Raw genomic sequence first — 18535 nt, forward strand, 5'->3', positions numbered from 1 at the left:
CATTGAAATTGTAAGGAAATAAGCACGCTTTCAAAGGACAGAACAGAAAATGCAAAAGTTCTGAGAAAGCCTCCAGGCAAAATCTAACCACCAGATCTTGCTGAAATGGAAGCAAAATGCCGTGGCTGCTACTATTCCTTTAGTTTACACAAAACTTCTGTTTTCTTACAGCTGCAGATGTACAGACTGCTTGAATGATGCACTGTTAAAAGAAGGGAAAGTCCAGAGTGATCAGTATCAGAAGAACAGCAAAATATTTTGGGCAAGCAAATCCAAGTACAGTATAGTAATCTGCTAGCACCTGAATTTAGGAAGGGAAAAGTACTATATCTCCCAGAATCTCCCATCCCAGATAGCCACTAGCCATGGCAAATGGATAATTGTGAAAGTTGTGGTCCAAAATAGTAATTTTTCTGAGCTCTGCTCTGATGGCAATTGCCTTCTTCCACACACAGAAATATCCCAGCACTACAAGCAAGAGGAAATATCTTGATTATTACATTTAAGATTTGGCTTAGAGAATCTAGAAATCAGTAATAATGAGACGAGAAACCAATGGGAGCCTGGGAGAAGGCAAATGGAGGATAAACAGTTCAGGGCACTAAAGTCTTTCTCAAATTCCCTGCTGTTGCTTCACACATTTTAGACTTTAAACAGTCACAGTGTTTTCTCATAAGTGGTGGTAGAGCACCCAAAACAATGCAAGCATGGGAGGAGGCAGGTCCAAAAAAGAAGGAAAGAAGTCTCAGTGGACTCTTCTGCATGCTTCTGTAGAGGCCTTGCTGCTGCTGCTGGGACTGAGCACCACTTATTTGCCATTAAAATCAACACGGGATGGGTTGAGATGAAGAGGGGAAAGAGCAGCCTCTGTTGAGCCCAAGGAGAAAGGCTCTGCCGCAACCCAACCCGGTGCTTCATCAAAAGGAGCAGACTGTGAGCTAGGATCTGTCTTTTGGAGCAGAGCTCCATAAAGGGGGGAGGAATAAATGGGAGTATCAAGCAAGACCAGGTTAGAGTAAGTATAAATCTAGCACTGAATTAAGAAGAAGACGCCTTCAGGTGGGTGAGAACAGGATAGTTATAATATTGAAAGCCATGGGTTGAGTGGAAAGACCAATTAATGTAAGCCTCAAAACTATAAAAATTAAGTTTGATTTTGGTATTTGAGTTCTGGGTGCAACAATCTCCACTAATGCATTTCTTAATGTGGAAGTTCATTTTTCTATGGTCCTTCTAATTGTGAAGTACCAAACATCCAAACAGTAGATATTTTGTCACGGGTGTTTTGTTTTGAAAAGGAAATATATGAAATGAATGCTTGGCTATTTAGAGTTAAAATGTACCAAAAGAGTGTGACAGATAAAAGGCAAACCTCATCTTAAGAGGGCTGGGCCCTGTTAGTGGCATACACTGACTTAATTTTGGCATATGTCTTTTTATGGTTGTTGCAGAAAGAGGAATTCACTACCTCTCTTTGCATAATTACCCCCATCCTTTGAGACTCAATTTTCTCCTGTACCATCCCAATATCGTTACATAATGCCTTGGGGAAGTTGGGATAGCTGAGAAGCATCTGGTTATGTCCTCACAGTCAGGTAGACAATGACAGCATCGTCCTCCTCCACCTGTAGAGGGACCAGAAGCATATCCAGCTGCAGGGACACAGCTGGACAAATCTTGGCCTTCCCCAGCTACAACATGGCAATATTGTTGGGGGACAGGCACTAGCAGCAGGAATGTGTGTTCTGTGGGAAGAGAGGGGAAAGATGGAGCAGAGTTCCACTCGGGCGAAACTTTAAACTCTCTCCCCATGTAAAATCTCAGAATTTTATTATTATTATTATTATTATTATTATTATTATTATTTTAAAAAACAAAACACACAGAGCCAAGAATGGAGAACCTTACCAAGCCAAAGACAGGTTATATCTTCTATTTCACAACAGACTTTCAAGTGCACGCTCTTTGAGAAAAAAGGTAGCCCTTTGGCTATTAAAACATTTACAGCCTGTCAAACATACTCATTCTTACTTTTTAAATATGTTCACATATTCACATTTAGTTTATGGTATAGTCAGTGGACATCTAAACACCGCAGACAGTGGCTTCTGCCAGTTTAAAAACAATCCTGCTTTGAAATCACAAGTGAACAGAAAAGGGACGTCCATATCCCATTCCTAATTAATGGTTTCGTTCAGGGTTTCTTTAAAAATAAAACTTACATCATCTACAACATACTCCATGATGTTTCAAGTGTGTTCCTAGTGTCTGAAATTGTGGAATACCATTTTTGTAAATGGGTGGTGCGAATCCCACCTGAAAGGGGGCATATACTACAGGAGGAAGGAAAAGAACCCACATTCACCAGACTCTCAACAAGGTGGACTCCACAAAGCAAAAAAGTGTACTACGCCACAGAACGCACACATCTCAACAGCCACATTCAGGAGAAGAAAGGCATGTGTGAGAAACCGTTTCAAGGCAGAGTAAGCAGAGTGTCTTGATTGCAAGGTGATGGTTCAAAATAGTGAAATCCATCTCTTTAAAAAAAAAAAAAGAATCCCACAAACACCCTCTCCCTCCCCTGGTTATATTTAAAACATAGAATCAACGTGTAGCATTCAAAATCTTCAGCAGTTTCAACACACATGGCTGTGAAATCCAGAGTTACAGTCTGCAGACGTAGGGAGAAAAGGCTGTAATTCAAATAGGGGCAAGAAGAGTTTGCATTCTTCCAGAAAACTGATCTAGCACAAGTTATTCCCACAGTCTGTCCTAGTGGTTACACAGCAGTCACTTGCATCAATTTATTACATACTGTATTTCCAAGGTTCTGGGACTAGAATTCTCCCAATGTAGATTCACAAAAAAAACCCTCCAGGGAGACAGATTTCTAAACACACTGATTCACAACACAAAATGTTGTTTAAAAAAGTTGTGGCCTTATTATGGCAAGCATCATCTTAAGGGGTATGCAACCGGATCAAGGTTAAAAAAAGCTGACTGAACCGTGATTAAAGTAACACTAGTAGAACATCAGTTATGCTACAAAGGCAATTTAGTCCAACTATTTCAAGACAAATGTATTTGCAACTCATCGAAAGATTGATTTAATGCTGCTATATCTTCTTCTAGTCATTATCTCCACTGAAGATCTATGGTGTGTCTTGACAGCTGTATGATTCTTGTATAGCTGCTTTTTCTTCCTTGATTTGCATGAAATTTTAAGCAGGCAAATTGTTATCATGTCCTTCTCCCCATATCTTTGAAAATGACATTGGGGCAGGGGGAAAATGCAATACCAAAATAAGGTAAGGAAAAAGTCCTTGCTTCCAATTTGCTTTAAATGGCTTCTCCACATCACTGTAACAGTTTTCGTCCTCCAAATGGCACACAGTTTTCTGTCCAGTTCTTAGAGAAAGAAGCAACAAGGGGTTTTGCTCTGAATGAAGAAACACAGTCAAGTTGAAGGTACAACCGCAGGTAGCGTTAACTTCTGTTATTTATTCACATTAGCATCTGACCATCTGAAGACTGGGATACTCTTCAAATATAAGGTAGTATATTTCATCAGATCTGTGTATTTTAGCAATCAAAATAGGAGAGGAGGAGATTTTTAAAAATCCCACTTTTTTCACCAGGTCAAGCAGAAGATTCAGAGGCCTACAGCTAGAAGTTAGTTTTCAGCTAGGTCACGCTGTTGCCACAAACGTACAGAACATTACACCCAGGCAGAGTGGGCTACGTTCTTGTTGCTTTGGATACAGTCCCCCTGTTCCACTTCTTTCTCTCTCCACTTTCTTTTTTGCCAACAGTGGGAAGACAACTATGTCAGGATATTGGACATAAATTCATTGAAGCGTTTCGAATACTGTTCTGGATTGACAGTGGAAATCTCTGCTCCAGCCTGGAAGATAAAAAGCAGCGTGATTCCATTCAGCATCAATAAAATCAGCATCAATAAAATTTCACATTTAGGATGTCCCAACACTGTTTCTAAAACTTTTAGTTCTGCCCCTCTCACATCAATCTCATGACACTTTCTGTAATATAAAAAGATCCCTCTTAACAAGCTTCCAAAGCCCAGTGGTGGGCAACCTGTCACCCTCCAGAGGCTGAACTACAACTCCCATCTTCCCTCACCATGGAATATGCAGGTCAGGGCTGATAGTAACTTCAGTCCAACATGAATCTGTTGTTGTGTGCCTTCAAGTCATTTCTGACTTATGATGACCCTAAGACAAACCTATCACCAGGTTTTCTTGGCAAGATGTGTTCAGAGGTATGTCAATGCCTTCCCCTGAGGCTGAGAGTGTGTGACTTGCCCAAGGTCACCCAGTAGGTTTCATGGCCCAGCTGGTAATTAAACCCTGCTCATAGTCCAACACTCAAACCACTATGCCATGCTGGTTTCGACAAGAACTAGTAGACTACAAACTGCCAGCCAATCTTAGCACCATCTCAAACACACGCATGCATGCTGACACGTAGCAAATGTGTTTATTATTGCCATTACTACAGCCATATATATGTGAAAAGTTGGGTCAAACCATATAATTTTTACAGACAGAGCCTTGACTTTGATGGTGGTAGAGTACATCTCAAAGTTTAGTGTGCCAACAGAGACTGACCCACTGCTTTTTCACTCAGATTGTTGTAGACCATTTTCTTATCTATGAAGATGGATTTCTGCCCTTTGAAAGAAACTAAAAAGTAATTACCAACAGAAAGAGCTACTGGTTTTTTAGAACAGTGACTAGTGGGTGTTGTGGGTCTTTGTAACACTTTACAAAAAGAACTACTTTTTAATAGTAACTTTTTCAAAATGTGAATTAAACAGGTCAGAGGGATAAAGATCACAGCAGAGCTTTCTGAGAAGGTTAAACAGAATAACAATGAGAAAAATTCTTCTCCCTTTCTAATAGGAGACCTTTATGACATCCAGTGAAACTCTGTGGCAATAATCACAGGATTAAAAAAATGAAATGGTTCCTTCTTACCCCATGTTTCACAGTTTTGGCAGCATGTGCTGCTTTCTTCTTTGTGTCATATGGTGTGAGGATATCTATAATGGCCATGAAATACACTTCCTTCTTGGGAGCACCTAATATGAGAGAGAGAGAGAGAGATGTTGACACAGACACAGTATCATCTTTTGGAGCTACTGTTCTCCTTGAATAGCCGATACAGTCAGAGTGCTGCAATTACAAGGCTAGATAAGTGGCCCGAGGATCACGTTTCAAATAGAGCAGAGGCCTCAAAGCAGCACCCAAAATATCCCAGTGAATGTTATGAATTTGGTGGAGCATGTCAAGAAATAAGCAGCTGCCCTGAGCATATGCAGAACATTGCTCTCATCAGTTAGGTTATGCATGACTAATTCATTCCTTTTGATGTTATTTTGTAACATAACTTCCACATCCATAATGCACCTTTACCCTTTGACTAGGTATGTATAGAAGGAAAAGGTTAAATACATTAATTAAACAGGAACTGCTGTTTGTATATTCAAAAACAGAAGAATTAGGGACTAAGCAATGTTGTTGAAGGGGAGCTGTTCTCACACCAAGTGCCTGCCAGCTGTACTGGGTATGACTGGATTTTTAGTCCAACAACTGGAGGGCACCAGGAGGGTGGAGGGAGGACTGCTAGATTGCTTGTGCATTAGCACAATGTCTGCAGGGACCTCTTACAAGATTGCTTTGTATATGAAGGAAACCCTTTGCATTGCAAAAGACTGTGACATATTCTCTAGGGCACTACTTTTTAAGCTATCTGATGTGGCAAATTTTCCCCACCAATGTGTCAGGGACTGGCACCACATTTGTGTCCTTGGCTACAACTGGAAACCTGCCATGGACCAGCAGCCAATGACTCATGAACTGGCACCAGTTTACAGATTACTACTCTGAGTAGAAGTGCTTTAAGTCACACTCTTGGTTTGAGTCCCAAGTGTGTTCCTAGCTGACAAGCCATGTGACTTGTGTGTGTGGCCAAAAACAAATCCAAACTTCTCCTACAGCTACACACAATAGGGGAAACTCAGGAACAGTGGACAGGCTTTTAGCTGTTGAAAGACTGGCCAAGGATCTTTTGCTGCCAAGTGATTGTTGGTTAGGGAGCCAAGGAACCTGTGATACCCAAGAAACAGGAAGTGTTGGAATGCGCTAAATGCCATATATTGATATCAGTCCCAACAGCTATGTTTTTATGCTACTAAACACCTGCAGTCAGAGGATTTTTTTTTCAACACAAGCCTCTGGGCTTTTATTTACGTGTTTTTACCCTTTCTGTCCCACTTCCTCCTCCTTCCCCTTCCCTCCTTCCACACTCACTTTCATGGCTTTTCATAGCGTAGACATCCACAGACGGATCAAACTCTCCAGGCCCAAAAAATCGAGGGAAATTGAGAAGGTTGCCAGGGCTGTCAGGTGGGGTTCCATAGGAACCGACAGGGTTCCCACCAATGCCATCATTTTCACACTCTTCATCTTCTGCCCGGTCCTCAATTTCTGTTTCTTCCTGCTCTGCACGGTCCACGTCATGGATCCCTACCAGTAAACTGTAATCCATGATCTTCAACTGGGCGAGAAACTGGAAGCCAATAAAAAGACATTTTCTTTCTTTCTCTTTCTCTTCTTGTTATGACCTCACAACTCGCATTCCCATTGGAACACAATTGGATCCCTCAAACTTGATGCATCTGCTTCAAGATTTTATTTGCCTTTCATTCAGGCTACCATAACCTTATTTACGCAAAGGTCACAGAGCAAAGAAGGTACTGGATGGGCATAGAGACAACTGATACTGAGCTGAGGAGGGGATAGGTACTGTTGCAGAGAGAGATTCTACAAACTGGAGAGCTTTGATGTTTAGGAGATGGTGGACCAGGGAGCCTTGGAGGCTGAATAAATTATCCAAAGTGCCTTTTGGGGAAGGAAAAAAAACCTTTGCAGTTTTTTTTCTAGATATGTGGTTCTAACATCACAACCTTTCTCAACTTACCCACATTCCCACCACCAGCTAAGCACAACTCTACCTCAACGTCACGTTTCAACTTTTCCAGAAAGTTCTTTTTGGATTCCTCTCCAACATGGAGCTTTTGGCCTTCATTCAGAAAGTCATTGTCTTTAAATGTTGGAAGATCCTTTGCCTAGAGAGAAGAAGGAATGAATTGAAGTAAGAACCAGAAAGTATCTTAATTTCACAGGCATGCTGATAGAATGCAAAGTGGTGAAACTTGTCCACGAATTAGCTCTTGGTCATAAGAGGAGGTTCACAGAGAACACTGGCTCAATATGTTGTTTGTTGAGGTTGCAGGAAAGGCCAACATAATGTTATGCTTTTTTTTTAAAAAAAAAGAAGGGAATTAAACTGGAATGATCTAGCTACAACTGCTGAGGCTATAGCTCAAACATCTAGGTCTATCCTCTTCTGACCTTTGTGGTGATCTAACTGGGTTGGGTTGGGGTGGGCAACCTATGGCCTACAGGCTTCATGCAATCCTTCTGCTTCTGTTTGCAGCTTCTTCCACCCCCTACCCTGTTTCTGCAAACAAGCTGGCAAAGTTTCAACGGTGTTGTTGTAATTCCCATGAAAACAAGATGCAGATGGAGCATGTACTTGTTTTCACACTTTTGCAAATTCTCTTTAAAGCAAGATGCACAGGAAGTGTGCATCTTGTTTCCAAACTGAACGACATTCCTGGAAGCGTCCTAGATCAGTGCAAAATCATATTCTAGCTTTGCATAAGTCATCAAACAGATTACAACTGTAGCCAAGTTGGACCCCTTCCACGTTCTTTGTTATACAACAACCTTATACACTACAGCAAAAAACAATTCTCTTTCCCCACTGTTATTACTGCTATTTGACTTACTCATTACCTGGCTCATATAGTGGAAATTTCTACTGGTTACCACAGAATTGTGCTTTTTGAAAATGAACATCAAGTCCCATAAAAACAAATGATCTATCTAGGTGTTCCTTAGATGCAGGGGAATCTACACTAGAAGTCAATGTTTTCCTCAAGGCCATGAGGGCACTGATATCAAGGGATCTGGTGTACAGTTTGGATGGTTTATAGTTCTAACAAGGTTTTAAAAATCATTAATCTGAATATCTAATCAACCGGCAGTCCTTAAAATAGAAGAACACCATCTGGCTTTTCCGGATTAGAATTTAAAAAAAAGGTCACTGTGTGGGGCATGGAAAATTAAAACACATTCTCAAACAACCAAATGGGAGGAACACTTTTTAAAAAAATGAAGAAAACAAATGAAATTCAAGCAATTTAAGAATCACCCATCCTCACTAAAGGAAAACACCAGTATCTCTCCCTCTTTTCATATTTTATGAGCACAGTTTGAGAGTGGAAGGGGAAGGCTGGGAATTGTATTTGTTTATGATTGCAATGATGAATAATCCTGAATGAGACGCAGAGTTTGAAAGGCCTAAACAGGAGAGAGGTTGGCAACTGTATCTGGCCATTTGATACTTTCAGCTCGTCCACTGCAGAGCATGGAAAATTTACTCCTTTGGACTAAAACTCCCAGAATCCTTCAGCCAGCATTAGTTAGAAATAGCTATTCTGCTCCTCCAAACCATTTCAAAAACTACATGGCAGGGATGAAGAACATGTGGGCTCCAAATAGTGCTAGAGTGCAAATCTCATAAACCCTCCCTGTGGGCTAGGTTAACTAGGCTGATTTCAGATGTTTCAGACCACCAATATTTGGAAGGACACACAGTTCCCATATATGCTAATCAGGACTCCATCTTTTTTTATAACTCTACTAGCGGTAAAGCCACTTCTTTCTAAACTTTACTTTAAATTGCAAGTGTTTTCTCTCCCTCTCTTAAAAGGTCTTCCCAATGGTTGCCCTTACCTTTTCCTTGTCACTGGCTTCCCTTGCTACTGTTGAACCCTGGAGGAGAAAGCAAAGGGGGTGGAGTGGGGGAAAAGAGATCTAACTTAGAACCAAGCAGTTCAGTACATAAAAACCCAACATTGACCTTGATTAATTAAGGGCCTTTCTACACATACCATCTATTTTATTTTATTTTAAAACAAACCTCTACTAGTGCCTGGAAAGGTCAGGAGGTGCACCAGGGAACCACAAAATAGATGGAAGGAGGATGAGGCCTGTGGACAGCTTGCTAGCCATTCCTGCTGTAATGCTGCTTGTGACATCCTGGTTCTGATCATGCAGAAATGCCCCCAAAGAATCCACTTGCATACAGTAAACCTGAACAATGTGTTCATGTTTCCTTCATTTCCCTCAGCACCACAAGACTCCAGTACCTGCCTAATGTCTCTTGAGGAGAACAAAACCCAGTTATCATGATGTCCCCCACTAGAAAAGAGCAAGGTTTCTGTGGCACAGGATGTGATCCCGTGGAGATGCTCCATATTAATGGCTCTTACCTTTAGATCATATTTCCGATGTACTGTCAACTGGTGACTAAAGACATTCCTGGTGACCACCATGTAGGTTTCCACACCATCCACAGTAAGCCTGTACATGCCAAGGAACTGAGGAAGAAGTGTGTTCCCATGGCATTCCACAATGAACTGAAAGGGGGTAAGAGGAAAAGAGGGAGAGAAGGTGGAAGTCAATTAGCATGAGGCTAAAACTCACCAGCAGAGTTTAAGTGGAAAAAGTGGCTACAGAGACTATGACAAATTCAACACATATATTTGAGACACCTAAAAAAAAAAAAGTCAGAATACAAAAACAGTCTGGAGCCCCAAATAATTTCTAGTAAGTGAAGGTAACAGGACATATCACTCCCTAAATTGAAGGATGATGTGTAATGTTTTGCAAGGCAGGTCATACAGTCGCCCCTCCTAACTCGCAGATGATCCACAATCTTGGAAATCCACAGGGGGCAACCTCTGCTATTCAAGTCTATGGGGCTTGAATATGCACTAGTCAGTTTTCGCAGGGGGGTGTCAGGAACGGACCCCCCCATGAAAACAGAGGGCCAACTGTACTTGTAGCTCAAGCTGTAGACATTAAAGTTGGAATCTTGTAGGCACACTATACTAGTGTTCTGCTTCATCAGGGATTGAGCAATGGGAAAGAGAGGAGGCAGACATATTCAGCTGTCTCTGAGCAACTTATTTCTCCAATGCCTTGTTTGCCTGAATACCACTTCTCAGCCTGCCAGGGCTCCCCAGGTAAAACCAAGGGGAAAAAAGAAAAAAGAAAAAGAAGAAGTAAAAAAATATTTCAAAACCAGATTTAAACACACACACACACACACAGAAAACAGTCCAAAAACTAATTCAGATTTGAGGAACCAAAGGTCACACAATACAGTGGAATCTTGGTTGCCTGCCAGAAGCTCAAAAGGGATGGAGCCAGCCTGACTCTCCTTGGGAAAAAGTCCCCTTCCTCCCTTCCTGACCGCAGTAACCACAACCTTTTTCCTACTGCCACCACTGTCTATGCCTTTGTATTTCTGGAGGAAAAGGCTAGACTGTGCAACACATGAAACTGCCTTCCATTCACTCCAACTGTGATCCTGAGAGTCCTCCAACTCCATTGTGGGATATTAGCATTGAGTCTAGTTTGATCCCACTGAATGAGGGAGATAAAGCAAAGGAGGAGCAGAAGCGCAGATCCCACCTTTCAAAAGAGTCTGTCTACGCTCTTTCCAGTTCAGCACCCCTAGGAAAGGGACAGGAAATATTGATTCAGTCCAGCCTGTGAATGCTATGGAAGTGCCTAAAGTTTCTCTCCACAGAACTTGCAGGCTGTGACATCATCCAATGGCTTGGCTAGGGATTACTCTGAGAGCTGCTGGAAGAGATGTGAGATAGTGAGCAGTGAAAGTGGCTAGGCACAGGGATTCACAAAAACATTAACGCCTAGGTCAGGCATGGGAGTCATGCCCTCCAGATGATGCTAGACTGAAATGCCCAGCAGCCATAGCAAGCACAACATCAGGAGATGTAGTTCAATAACATCTGGTGGGCCACAATTTCTCTCACCCAGCCACCTCAATCCAATATACAATTTGAACTGAAGGCAGTCACTGGCCACAATTCCTTATGGGCAAAGAGTGGCATTATTCTATCCTTGGCATTTCTATGTGAAGGCCTCATACTGGAAATCAGAAGTACGAACTAGTTCATTTTAGTGGCCAAAATGCCAGTAAGACTGCACTAGTACTGTAACCCCTTGTGGATAAGGAGACCTGCTGGATGTCTAAAGCTAAAGCAGTTGAATCTGAAATGCCTCTTCCCAGTTACACACTACTGGAAGTGCAGCACTGTAGAAATTGTAGAAGCCCCCCCCCCCGCACCCACACAATAGGGCTGTCTTTCTACAGCATGCTAGGTATTCTAATATCCCCCCTTTTCCTCTCTACCACCCCTACTTGGTGGTACTTCTTTAGGATGTTGTGCATCTCTGCAACATCTTCACTCGACACCGCCTTGATGACAAATCGCCGGTCGTAGGTGGTAAGAAAACGAACCCCACACCGGCCATGGCTGTCACTGTAGACAGGGGCACTCCGTGTCACGGAATTCTACAAAGAGGCAAAAGAAGAACAAGAAGGAGATGTAGCAACCAAGCATCGTAAAGGGGCCAATCTTAGTTCATGAGAAAATAAGAAATATATTCAATGCTGCATCAAAAATCCTTTGTGTCAGTAGAAAATAAGAAATATATTCAATGCTGCATCAAAAAAACTTCATGTGCTAACCAGGTTCTGTGTATTTCTTGGTGACTACCAGCACTTGTTTTTGTGTATGTGTATTGGCCTCCCTCTTTCTCTTTCTCTCTCCCTCTCTCTGTGACACAAACACACCTACCTACCTACCTTCCTCTTTTATAAGTACCGTATTCAACAAATATTCAAAACTGTTTGAAACAGCTAAAAGGACTAATGTTCTCATTTAATATATATTGTTCACATACTGTTTGCAGAATACATCAGGAATATGCCAGTCTACCAGGATTGATCTGTGATTATTTCTAGACAGATCCTTATCTACGCACACACTAATTTCTAGACTAGTCCTGGGAGATGTAGCCATCCTGAACACAGTCAGGTCTCACATGTTTATGCTGTATTTACCTTCTATGTCTTTCTAAATCCCCACCTCCACCCCAGCCAGTTGTCTTCTTCTTCACTGCATTTTTGGACCTCTCTCTACAATTTCTACCTCAATCTACCTGTTTTCTCTGTCACAAGGCCAAATTGATTACCTTCCACTTCTCACCTGGACCACAAGCACTAGTGACTACCCCTCAACCATTCTTGCATCCTCAAGATGTACTGGTTAGAATATCAGATTAGGACTGAGGAGGACCTAAATTCAAACTCCACTGAATCACGAATTCACTACATGATTAAGGGCAGTCACCACTTCTAACCTAACCTGCCTCACAGGGTATTGTGAGAAGGGGGACCATATAACTACACCTTCATCTCCTCAGAGGAAAGCTGAGGTGTACATGTAATAAATAATGTGCACAATTCTGTCTTGCTTCTGGTGACTGAACCTACTCTTGTAAAGAACTTCCATTTAGATCTCACACTGTAAGCACAGGTCCCTTTCAATTCTCTCTTAAAAGGTCCAGGACTGTGCAGTCTTTTGAGATGCCATAACCTTGTTTTGTACCTGATAATCTTGATCATCTATCCCAAACCTCTCCCGGAGATTTCGGAACACCAGTGGACAGTATTCTTTAAATTTGAAACGGCTTGGCAAGTTCTCTCTGGAAGGAGATGGAAAGAAGTCTTTCAGTATTACGATACAATAATCAGATGTAGGGGTGGAAAATTTCTATTTTTCCACAGAAAATTCTCAATACTGTGTGTGTGTGTTTTTGTACTGAACACATACATATATGTTTACCACAGTCATCTCAGCTGAAGTCAATCATGTTAGACAGGCTAAATATAGTATATAAATGTCTAGTTGTTTTGAGGAAACTAGCATGGACAAATCTGTGCTCAGAGGAATAGACTAATGAATGCACACTGCTAAGCTGGTTTCTATTTTGCAAAATCTCTTTTTTCTTAATCAGACACAAGAAATAGTAGTCAAGACTAAATATGAAAACTCATTTGTTGAAGCAGCTTTGGTTGCTACTGGTCTATTTCCAGACACAATTCAAAGTGCAGATTAGGGTTTCTGAAGCAACATATAGCTTTGGCCCAGACTATCTGTAAGCCTGCATAAAAGGCAGCCCAGATCTTAGGAGCTTCGAGGGGAAGGAGTCCCATCATGCACACAGAAAATAATAACATGGAATAAATAGGAATACATTAATACATTACAAAAAAGAAGCAAATATTGCATCTAAAATAATGACATGCACATATGAAATGAAACAACTTGGTCAAATAAGCCTTGCATAAATAAAGAAAAACATTTTGGATCTTGGAGAGACCACTTGAAAGCTTTTTCAAAAATGCATCCAGCATTTTCCCCCCTCGTTTCATTAGCCTCCATTTTGTTTTACGATTTCCATTTTGGTGATCAAACTTATGTATCCTTGGTTCTTTAACATAATAGGAAAAACTGGTGAAAATAACTGGTGAAGTAGCCTTTATCTGCTTTTCCCCTTTCTCTCAGTTTTGGTGTTCAGCATGTTCTATAAGGGATTTTGGAGATAGTTGCTGTTTACCTTGCCTGTTGTACACAGGCACACAGAAATATAGTAGGATGAGTTAGAGCAGAATCCGATTATTACCCCCAATTCAAGCTTTGGCTGCATTGTTAACTCCAGATACACAGCTGCAACCTGATACTAAATGTCTGAGTTTCTCCAGCCTCCCTTCACTATTCTCCCAATGATAACCCTGCTAAAACATCCAACTAGACAGGGGACAAGGAAGAAAATATGGTGTGTGTGTGTGTGTGTTTGTGTGTGTGTGTGTTTAGAAAGACATCCTTTGTAAAAAAAGGAGGGGGTTGTCAGAGGCTTTGTTAACTGAGATATGCCTGTACTGTACTTGCAGCTTCTCTCAAAGACAAGGAAGACTTCACATCCCAATGATAAACCATGGATCTGTTAGTATACTCTTATATCACCTCTTCAGATGGCAGACAGATCAGTAAAAAACAAACAAACGTGGGTATGTAAAAATGCTCAAACTAAGCATTAAACAGCAACTTGATTTAAAAACCCCCACCAATTTCATTAATAAAATATTGATGTGCCATTGGCAGAAAACAACTGGATGCTATTTTAATGCATATTAAATAGACTTGAAGCATATTTAATATGCTTCAAGTCTACTTAAATTACTTTTTTATTACATTATTCCATACTGTTCAAATTGGTTCAGCTGGTTTTACTGTACACTTTCCTCAGGTTGTATGATAAATATTCATATAAATAATATTTATTTATTAATATAACAAATAATATTTATTATTCAAACAAACATACAAATAAATAATATTCAACTAAACAAATTATGCAATCAGTATTATAGAATAGGGATGGGAACTGTGTGGAACTCTAGTTGTTGGACTGCAAATCCCAGTATCCTTCGTCAGCATAGCTAACCATACATACCACCTGAACACACACCATATAAATGCTTTTTTTAAAAGTCTAATATATAGCCAAACTTGTGGATGTTCTATATGTATCAGGTAAAATCCCTGGAAAGGTAATCATTCTGTGGGAGCTGTGGTCACTTCCCACCTGCCAACATATGTGAAATCAAAAACTATGCCAGCAATTTGGATTAAGTCACTTTATGTTTCCCTTGCGTTAACTTTCACTGTGTTTCTGATTGAAGTTGATGGTAATTGTCTCAGAATACAGAATTTTTTTTTTAAATCATGCCATTTTTCAGTGGCAAAACTGATAGGAGATAATCTCTTATATAGGACTAAGCAATGTTTGGATATTCAACCTCTGTTTCGATACCTCTAGCAAAGGAGTACATATCACCACCTGAGGCAACCTCTTCCACTGCTGACATGTTCCCACTACAGTATTAAGACATTTCTCCCCATGTTCAGCTAAGATTTGCTTCCTTACCATTTTTATTCATTGGCTCTAGCACTCCAGACCATAATTTGCTCTATCAGCCTTTGACAGCCTTTCAAATATTTGAAACCTACTACCAAGTTTCCATAACCGTTTTCAGATTAAACACAGCCAATCTAACTGTAATTTCACAGGGCTTGTTTTGTTTGCATTTATTTCCAACAGTTTAGTACAGCTGGATTTTATCTTGTTAGTTTCAGGCCAATGTTCCAGGATTCTAAATGATTTTGAATCTTCAGCCTGTCTTCTGTGTTGTCTTGCATCATGTCATCTGCAAAACTGTTAAGGAACTCCTCCACACCTACAGGCCTAGCATGGAGTCCTGTAGCACTCCACTTGAGAACTTCTTCCATAATGATGATGATCTATTAATTAGCACTGACTGAGTATGGTTGTTCAACCAGCAATGGACCTACAGTAGCATCATTTAGCCCACAGTTTACATCTCATCAACAAGGATATTGTGGGAAGTGTTGTCAAAGGCTTTGCTGAAATGTATAAAACAAGTTGATAGCATTCCTATGATTTACTAAACTATGGGAAAAAGAGATAACAACAGTCTGGCATGATTAATTTTGAAAACTGCACATGACTCCTAGTAATCAATGAAATGCTTTTTAGATGCTTATAGAATTGCAATTTAATAATCAATCCTAGAATGTTTTCTATTATAGACACTAGGCTGACTGGTTTCCCAGTACCTGGATCCATTCCCCACCCACCCCCAATTCTTGAAGACTGGTATCTTTCCAAGTCTCCAGCATCTTACCTGTTCTCCAAGAATTCCCGAAGACTACAGACAAAGGCTCTGAAATAATATCCCTCAGCACCACGAAGAATAATTAATCTTACCTAGAGACTTGAAATTTCAAAAAGTAGCTAAATGCCCTCTAATCAGTCCCTCCTTATATCATTTGTTTTACTTGTACCAGGTTTAATACATCCTTCATTGTAGAAGATGACTGGTGCAAAGTAGGAGCTCAGTAGTTCTATCTTCTTTTTGTCACTTGTGAACAATTCACTATCTTCTCTAAGCAGCTGTCCTACCTCTCTCTTGATCATCTTTCATTTTTTTAATTCTGGACTTTCACTTTCTTGACAGCGTCCTTAGAAACTGAAGTTTACTAGTTATAGTTTTAATTACTTTCACAGGTTATGCCCTTCTACTATGCTGTATACACTTTCCTTTTGAATCTCAGCTCATCAGAGAGCTCCTTGGCTCCAGCCATATGAGTTACATTTAAAATAGCCATATTTTTTTCATCTCATAGGAAGAATTTGCAATTGTGCCTTTAGTATTCAGTTTTTAGGATGTCCCATCCTTACTGAGCTCATTCTTCCCTTCAAAATATCCTCCATGCACCCTTACATGATTTTTCTCTAGCTTTTCAAAACTAGCTTTTCTCAAGTCCATGGTACGCGCCTAACTAACCTCAATTTCAATGTGTTATGCCTTCCTAATGCCCCTAAAATTTTTGTCCTCCACCCTTAGTCATGCCTCCTTCTTTATATTTTGCCCCATATATTTGTCTCAACAGACAGCTCTGAACTCCCCCCCTCCCCTCATCTCATTATCAGATTTGAAACGTTGAGGTCTGTGAAGTTCAGTCTACAAGGAGTCTTTTACACTGTTGGCTATGGCCCTGGAAATAAAATATTTCCTGAGAACACCATCTATGGGGCCCGTTTCTACACTCTTTGGAGAGCATTCAACCTTGCCTCTGGATATGTCACTTGTTCTCACACAGATTAGCATGTGAGAATAACAATCAGATAATTTGATTTTTGGCAGCATCTAATAGTGATAGTGAACCTTTTACAGATCAAGTGCCCAAACTGCACCCAGACTCCACTTATTTATTGCAAAGTATTACGTCCCTCTGGCTTTCTAGTAAGAAACTCTGGCAAACTCTGTGCTAGGGCGACAGCATGTGTGCCCACAGAGAGGGCTCTGAGTGCCACCTCTGGCATGCATGCCATAGGTTTGACATTACTGATGAACATATGTCCAAGAAGGTAACAAACCACCCATTATAACAATGTTTGGACTACATATGGTTGGCTTTATATTACTCAGTAGGGAGTTTGACCACTAGCAAACACCTCCTTTTCCTTGGATAGGGCGGTTAAATTCCACCAATCCACATCAGTGCGGGAATCTCCTGAACAGTTGAAAAGTAAAATGGAAATTCTCCTTTCTTTTCTGTTCTCACAAAACACATGGCTAATATAAAGATATAAAAGATACACACATGATGGTGGCAGCCAGCTACGATTAGTAATACTTCCAGCAATATTAAAATATATTACCCACTTCACCAACATAGGTCCACCCACCTATGTTGACAGGCTATACAGATGGGCTACCAGAACCCCAGATCTCACATTCAGTCAGAAATAATGACTGTACCGTCTCTTGTAGAAATGTATTTAGGTTCTTTTTCTTTTTCAGGAAAGAAAGTAGATGCCAGCTGAAATATATATACTTTCTTGAAAAGTGACAAGATAGCATCAATAAGATTCTGAATCAGCATGGCCAAGATACACATCATTTTCAAAAGCACTACACACCAATAACTGCAAGTTTAGAGACAGAAGCTGAGTGCAGCTACTGGATGAAATGAATGGTGTAGCCACAACTGGAAAATCAATTTTTAAAAAATCAATAAAAACAATGTTACTCAAACACAGCATGGACTACAGAAAGGAATTATGTGGTTTGGTAATAGACCTTCTGAGGTAGGGAAGGAAAGATTGCTAGCCAGCTACTCTTGAACCAGAGAGATAAGCACTCCTGTTTGCAGTGTATACAAATCTCTCCCCAACTCTGCCAATCTCTCTCTCCCTCTCTCTCTTAAGTCAGATTGATTTAAGTCAGTAAATGTCAAGAGAAAATGAAACATATCTCTGAAGTGTTCCCAAATTTGAAAAAGCAAATCCTGCAGTGGCAGAGTGGAAAACAGAGAGAATTTATTTATTTTAACTTAATATTATACAGCTAGTGTTTTGTCTGACGAAACTGTATTGAAAATGTGTTTATAAGGAGTACATTTGTCTCCCACAAAATTGAAATGTCCCGAGCTTTGCAACTTGGACAATAACTACCTGTAAACTTGCACACTGCAGGCTGTGCAGCTGAAATATGGCAAAATTCTCTTTCCTTGTGTGTCTGGAAGGTGGTGGCATGCAAAGCTGAGAAAACGTTAATTTAAATTGAAACAGGGGCTCCAAAGAAGATGGAGCAGGTGAAGTACGGAAAAGGAGGAAGAAAAAATTCACAAAGGTTACTTGCCTGCCCAAATCAGAGAAAAAAGAGGTTTGCTAGCTAGTCCACAAGCCTACCAATGGCATTAAAAAGAAAAGAAAAGAAAAAAGAAGCAATAGTCTCCCAGTTAATACAAGCTAGCCCATCTGCTTACTTGGAAGAAAATTTAACTTTTGATAGGTGATCTTTAAAGTGCCTATCTTAGCCTACCCCAAACTGGCACTCTTCAGACATGGGA

At 40.5% G+C, this 18535-nt stretch overlaps 1 protein-coding gene across 1 annotated transcript in view; it reads right to left on the bottom strand.

Moving 5' to 3' along the window:
* Positions 1-496: 496 nt before the first annotated feature.
* Positions 497-18535, bottom strand: part of PIP4K2B (phosphatidylinositol-5-phosphate 4-kinase type 2 beta) — a 32906-nt gene continuing 14867 nt past the window's right edge. The window contains exons 3-10 of the mRNA XM_042472589.1: positions 12641-12737; positions 11389-11541; positions 9428-9574; positions 8889-8927; positions 7040-7153; positions 6336-6594; positions 5001-5104; positions 497-3907 (exon numbers count right to left, since the gene is read on the bottom strand). Coding sequence (XP_042328523.1) covers positions 3827-3907; positions 5001-5104; positions 6336-6594; positions 7040-7153; positions 8889-8927; positions 9428-9574; positions 11389-11541; positions 12641-12737 — 994 coding nt within the window. The 3' untranslated portion in view covers positions 497-3826. The remainder of the gene's footprint in view (positions 3908-5000; positions 5105-6335; positions 6595-7039; positions 7154-8888; positions 8928-9427; positions 9575-11388; positions 11542-12640; positions 12738-18535) is intronic.

The sequence above is a fragment of the Sceloporus undulatus genome, chromosome 6 (genome assembly GCF_019175285.1).
Source record: "Sceloporus undulatus isolate JIND9_A2432 ecotype Alabama chromosome 6, SceUnd_v1.1, whole genome shotgun sequence".
In the NCBI taxonomy this organism is placed as follows: Eukaryota; Metazoa; Chordata; class Lepidosauria; order Squamata; family Phrynosomatidae; genus Sceloporus; species Sceloporus undulatus.